Below are 6,195 nucleotides of genomic sequence, written 5' to 3' on the forward strand. Positions count from 1 at the left end.
ACGTGGCTTTGTGCATTTGTCTCATGTGGACTCATGGTTTTTTAGCATTATCTTTTAAAAGGCAACAGAAATTTGATAGTGATCTCAAACTAATTGATGACAAGTTTTAAATGAATTCAACATCAAACATGTCCCTCATGTTTCAAAGAACAAACTCTCTGAAATTTCTTCTTTCAAATGGGCTCTCTCTCTCTCTCTCTCTCTAAGATAATGCTCAACTTGTCGTTATATAGGTGAGACTCGAAAGTAAGTTTTTTTCCAAGCTCTCTTTATTTTGTTCGTTGATGACAATGGTGTAGTAAGGTCACTAAGCCTAATAAAAGACAATATCATTTAAGGCTTAAACTTCACACCACAATTGTTAAAAAACATGTATTCTGCGTTTAGAATACTCTTAAGTATCCTGCACGTATTCTACATTTTAGAACTGCTCTTTTTCAATTTTTCAAATATTCTAAGTATTTAAAAAGTATTTAACAATTTTAAAAAAATTTAAAAATTCAAATTAAAAAAAAACTTTAAACTTTAAGAAATATTTAATGTATTTAACATATTTTTTCTGTAAAATACGTATTCTAAGTATTTCGAAAAAAGTTAGAATACTTAGCATACGTATTCTACGTGTATTGTATGCTAAATATTCTAATCTTGAGCATTGGTGAAGCAATGCCAACTTTAATCATTCTACGGTACTTGATATATATAGATTCACAATTTGCATTTGGTATCATGTGGGTGCTCATGTGCTTCTACATCTATTTAGTAGTAGTTAGGTGGATATCAAGACTTTATGTTACTAAATTGAATACCATTACCATTGATCCAAACACAAAGGAGGATGGTTTTTTATTCATGAAATAGTGGTAAATTATATATATGTGTGTAGGCATAGAATTCAAAACCCACATGTTTCATGTTTTGATAGATGATGCCTCTATCTCCATCCATCTATTTGACTACGTGTTTTGTGGAAAAGATTGTAGACATTACTAGGTGTATGACTTATCCATTTTCATATAGGATAATAGAAACAATAAAGGGCATATTTCTTTGATATATGCTACACAGAGCATAGAGAAAATGCTTGTGGCGACAAGTGTCTCTCATTCTAATGATAAAGAGTCATTATCAAGAAAGAAAAATCCTTTGGAATTTTACTTTGATGTAAGATGGTGTAAGATGTGAAACTATTAATGCAATATAATGATTCTTTTAAGGGTAATATTAAAACCTCTCTTCTTGTAAAATTTGAAATGATTGATTCTACCACGATTAATCAAACTCTATCTCTATGGGCTACACCCCATCTCATAGATTCAATTGGTCTCTCGTGGACGTTAAAAATATCTCTCCATCTCTCTCTTATTTATTTATTTATTGGAATTAGCTTAGCGTAGTCGTTAGTCATTTACAGGACTAGCATTACAGGTCGGGTTCATAACCCAATTTTCTCACATCTCTATTACTCAGTAGATATCTCTCATTTGAACCACGAATTGTGCTCTCGCTCTCTCTCTCTTTCTTATCGTAAGTACCTTACCCTAGTGGTAAGTTGTTACACTACAAGCACTATGTCTTGGGTTCAAGACCCAATTATCTCACCTCTCTAATACATATGTATCTCTTTTAATTCACTAAAGATCCCACTGTGGAATGTAGGGGTTGAACCCATGACCTCTTGGTCTCCATTGGGCAACCATACCCGAGATACAACTACATCCATCTAGGTTCTCTCTCTCTTCCCCCCCCCCTCCCCACCCTTCATCTTTTATCTTCTCTCCCTTGTTTTTTTTTGTAGAATAAAATGAAATGGCAATACAAACAAAATATATCAACCCAACTACATTGTTAAGGGTTTTTATGGCAAGATTAACCCTCCAAGGTATTGGATAAGAAAAGAAACAAATCAACTTAATCTAGCTATGTAATGGTCTCCTTTCCTATGTTTTTTATGCAAGTTTCACCTAAAATTTTAGAATAAGAAACATTTCTTCCGGGCTTAAGACGCATAGTAGCCCCTAGGAATAACTTTGAAGCCATTTAATAGAATTGAGTGACTTGGATTAAAAAAGCAGTTTAACTTTATCTAGGTGTATTATGTATAGTGGTTTACTTTGTCATGTTTTCTTATCCAAGTATCACTCAATTTTTTTGAATAAGAAGCATTACTTCAATAACATACCATTGGTTAAAATAAACATTGATTTTAAGCTGATCTTGTTTTTCTACAACCATTCTTGTGTGAATATACACATGCTTTCCATTCTACCATTCTTGGAGAATTATTTTCAATTTGAGATTGCATTAACAACTGGAATATCATTCATGTTATTTAGAATAATGTGAAACATTTGTCAAGGAAGTTTTGTTTTCAGTGTAAGGTTGTTTTCCAAAACCGTTACAATAAAGCCATGCAGCTAACATGATCTGAAATACTTATGGAACATTGCATTAGCCTTAAGAGGAAACACAAATATTTGAGTAGTTTTCTTTCTAGATACTTTGCACTCCATTGAAGGAAAATGTCATAAAATTCAATCCTTTGCTTAAGCCTTTACCATCACATGTGTATTGAGTGGGAGAATACAATGCAACAGAGTGGAGAAATTCACCTCACAATTGGGACTTGTAGCTATACTTAAATACGTTAAGTCGATTATATATATATATATAGGTTTGGAGAGTTGTCCAGTAGCTCAATGGATTTTAACTCTCTACAATTACATATTACGAATCAACACAAATTGGTGCAAAAAGTTCTTCAATGTTTTCAATCCAGAAGTTTATTTCAATTTTTGTTCTAGGCAGGCTTTGTCCTAAATTACAACAGGTTCTTATGCACACTTTTGGGCGGTAGTCGCTCAATGATTTACAAGAACGATGAAATTACAGATAACCATACCTATATCACATCCCTTGAACTCGAACAATCCATTGCCTTCATTTCATGTTGACTATATACCACCAAAGTGTTTCCCATAATCAAATTTGCATTTTCTAGAGCTTTGCCTCAGCTTGCTGTAAACCTCGAAGTCATCAATTTTAAAGCCATGTCTTGCCATGGTTAATTTTTTATATCAACAAGATGTTTCAAACCCATAAATTGGAGGTTTAACGAGCTTTATTCCAGAGTGTGCATCTATAAAAACACATTTTTTGTGAAGTTGGAAAACTTCGGCTTATGTGAATAGAGATCGCTGAAGGAGGGCTATTTACATTGCTTTAACGGTATTATCAAGGTTCAAATTGACGACACCTATACAGGTCGCTCATATCCTCAAGACTTTAGCCTTTATTATTTGTCCTCTTAACCTCTTATGGACCACTCCATATATGGTGGAAGGGATAGGTTGCATCAAGGACTCTTGGACAAAAGGTCCTAGGACTCGATTAGTTTCAGACAAACCTTCCTTATTTGTAAGAGTTGCTATATGTAAGCTTTAAGATACGCTATAAGAGTTCCCAATCCGATTCAAACTCTTCTGCATGGTCATCCTTCTTGGTAGATAATTTGCTGAATGAGAAAGGAAATGAGTTGTCATTGTGTTGGAAGATGTTTATGTGGCTTTCACTAACCAACCACCGTGCTGATTGCTCCTCGTCTCCACTGTCAACTTCAACAAGAAATCCTGATACTATCATGGAATCTTGACCCTGAAATTAAATGAAAAATCTCCCTTTCTATCTCACACAAAATCCAAAAAGTAATGTTATTTAAATGTGATACATGAATTCTATTGGCTACACAAACATTTCTTTAGCTTTGTAAAATAGAAGAATTTGACCTACTGTGAAGTAATAATAGATCGCATCCAGTCCTCTACTTATAAAGAAAATGTATTGCATGTACATTCACCCTACATATCCATCATTAGGCATTTACATGATGCTCTCTCTCTAGATTCCAGATTTGTCTCATAGGATAATTTCCGTCTCTAGTTATTAATACATCGAGTGTGCATTTTTACTTTGGATATGTATCATTAAGAAAACTTATACGATTCAAAAGAAACTACTGAGTGTTTTGTGGAGGGCATTAAAATCTATGATACTATAAAAGAAGATTGAAGCAACAAACCTTTGAAGTTCCACAGAGCTCAGTTGAAAAACGGTCACATGTGACCATTAGATCATCTGCTTCATTTCCAATTGACTTGCTTTCAGTAGAACTAGATGTCACATCAACATCATCATTCATCTCATTCAAAGAGAGATCTTTGTCTCTGCCATGGCGTACATCTGAATTATGAATATTGCTTCCCATACAAGTGTTTAAATTACTTTGTAAATCGTCTGCATTTTTTAATCCATCTTGTGGCATTTTGCTTCTATCTTGACACCATATTCCAACTGCGTTCTCCTTTACAGCATTCATGTTATCTAGAACCATTCCTTCAAATTTTGTTGTGCTCGTTTCAGGCTCTTCTTTGCTGGTTGGGGTAATTTTCTTTTTTACCAAACGTTTCTTGTTTACAGTTCGACAATGGCTTTTATAGCTGCCATTATGCTCATCTTTTTTTATACCATCTTGTTTACCGCATTGTTTTGGTGTGCTCACTTGATCAACAAATATAGCATTGTTCTCAGTGTCTCGTAGACCTCCTATACATACCTTCTTTTCATCACTATCAATAACACCTTCGGCAGGCATTTCTTTGGTCTGAATGATAACTTGGGTGAGGTTTGTTTCTTTGCTCTTTATAGCACTGCATTCAATGGCAGTGTCCTGTTTTTCCAACTTCACACTAATGAGATTATCAAACTCTGTACTATCCATTCCCTTTTGTTTTGTGGTCACGTCTTCCATTTTATCTTCAACCTTTGCTGCATTATTGTTATGCTGAATATTAGCCTCTTCAATATTTTAAATACAAACATCAAAAAGACAAATTCAGCTTCTTCAACATTCAAATCCTAACAGAAAAGACATCTCTCTCCCTCCCTCCAGTATACTCTCTCTCAATATATGTATAGAGAAAGATTTTCACAAGTTTAAGAAAAAAGGTGGAAGAGGAAACTGAAAGAGCAAATGAACAGTGCATATCATAGATGGAAACAAAAGCTAGATCAACATGAATCAGGGTATTAATCTTAAGAAACATGTTTGGTATATTGATGTCAGTATAGACTGTTCATTAAAGAAATATGTGTGTATGATTCAGATTTGAAACCTTCATTTTTATTCTTAGTAAAGCTATCAGGCTTAAGCCTTTAAAGAGCTATATCTGTGAATATTGCTATTTAGGCTATATTTAGCATTTTACTTGAGTTTTTAGTGCCATATGGATACATCATGCACATTGCACAGTAACTCCACTTTCCAAGACGAGCTTAGCATTTCACTTGAGTTTTTAGTGTCATATGATACACCATGCATGGTATCTCGTCTTTCCAAGATGTTCATATGGTGGTTTTTCTATACTTCCGTACATTTGCCATACAGTTTACATATGGAATGGATTTCAGGGATTGACAAGTATGTAACAGTATCATGTATCTACAACTTTTTCTTTATGAACATGTAGCACTATCATGCATTGATGTGTTTCTTTACGAGTAAGTACACAATATCATGCATCTGTATTTGTCTTTTAACAAGCATGTAACACTAGTATATATCTATTTGTGTTTCTTTATGACCATGTCACACTATGATGTATCAATATGTGTTTCTTTCAGTAGGCAATAACGCATCTAGTGCTTAGCAGTGCATATGGAAATTAGCATAAAACTATAAGATGCTGACAGAAGGGAAGCATTAGAAAAAACACCTTGAGCATCGATACCTTCGCTTCCCCATTTTGTATCTTTTGTAATTGGGTAAGCACCTTTTTGTTTCGGCTTTTCTGAATCTATGCAATCACATTTGCAGTGTATCGGACAATCAAACTTCTTATCAGTTGGAGGGAGTAAATCTTGAATAAGTTCAGCACAAATCTTCTTTACATTGGTCCCCACCACATTCATTTGGTTTTCCATGTACTTCGAAGTTTCCTGATCAGTGTCATAATATTAACAAGAAGTTCATTAGCCTTTGTCTCAAGAAAAGTTCATGCAAAAATATGGTTATACCTGTATCAATAATGACGGGTTCCTATCAACTTCGACACATATATCTTCTAGTTTCTGGTACATACGATCAATCCAAGAAAGCTCCTTTGTAGGGATGTTTGGATGTATTACTGCTTCCGTTTT

The 6,195-nt window shown here is 34.2% G+C and overlaps 1 protein-coding gene across 1 annotated transcript; it reads right to left on the reverse strand.

Annotated features, from left to right (window-relative positions):
• Positions 1 to 2,638: 2,638 nt before the first annotated feature.
• LOC147847163 (uncharacterized) lies at positions 2,639 to 6,189 on the reverse strand. The gene is made up of 4 exons (XM_087339495.1): positions 6,073 to 6,189; positions 5,772 to 5,994; positions 4,079 to 4,854; positions 2,639 to 3,654 (listed from the first exon to the last, which is right to left on the reverse strand). The coding sequence occupies exons 1-4, from the start codon at positions 6,133 to 6,135 to the stop codon at positions 3,451 to 3,453; spliced, it is 1,266 nt and encodes a 421-aa protein (XP_087195621.1). The 5' UTR covers positions 6,136 to 6,189; the 3' UTR covers positions 2,639 to 3,450.
• Between the last annotated feature and the right edge of the window lie 6 nt (positions 6,190 to 6,195).

The sequence above is a fragment of the Azolla caroliniana genome, unplaced genomic scaffold (assembly GCF_043228905.1).
Source record: "Azolla caroliniana isolate FFs.n. ecotype wild unplaced genomic scaffold, voAzoCaro1.0.p SCAF_1434, whole genome shotgun sequence".
NCBI classification, from domain to species: Eukaryota; Viridiplantae; Streptophyta; class Polypodiopsida; order Salviniales; family Salviniaceae; genus Azolla; species Azolla caroliniana.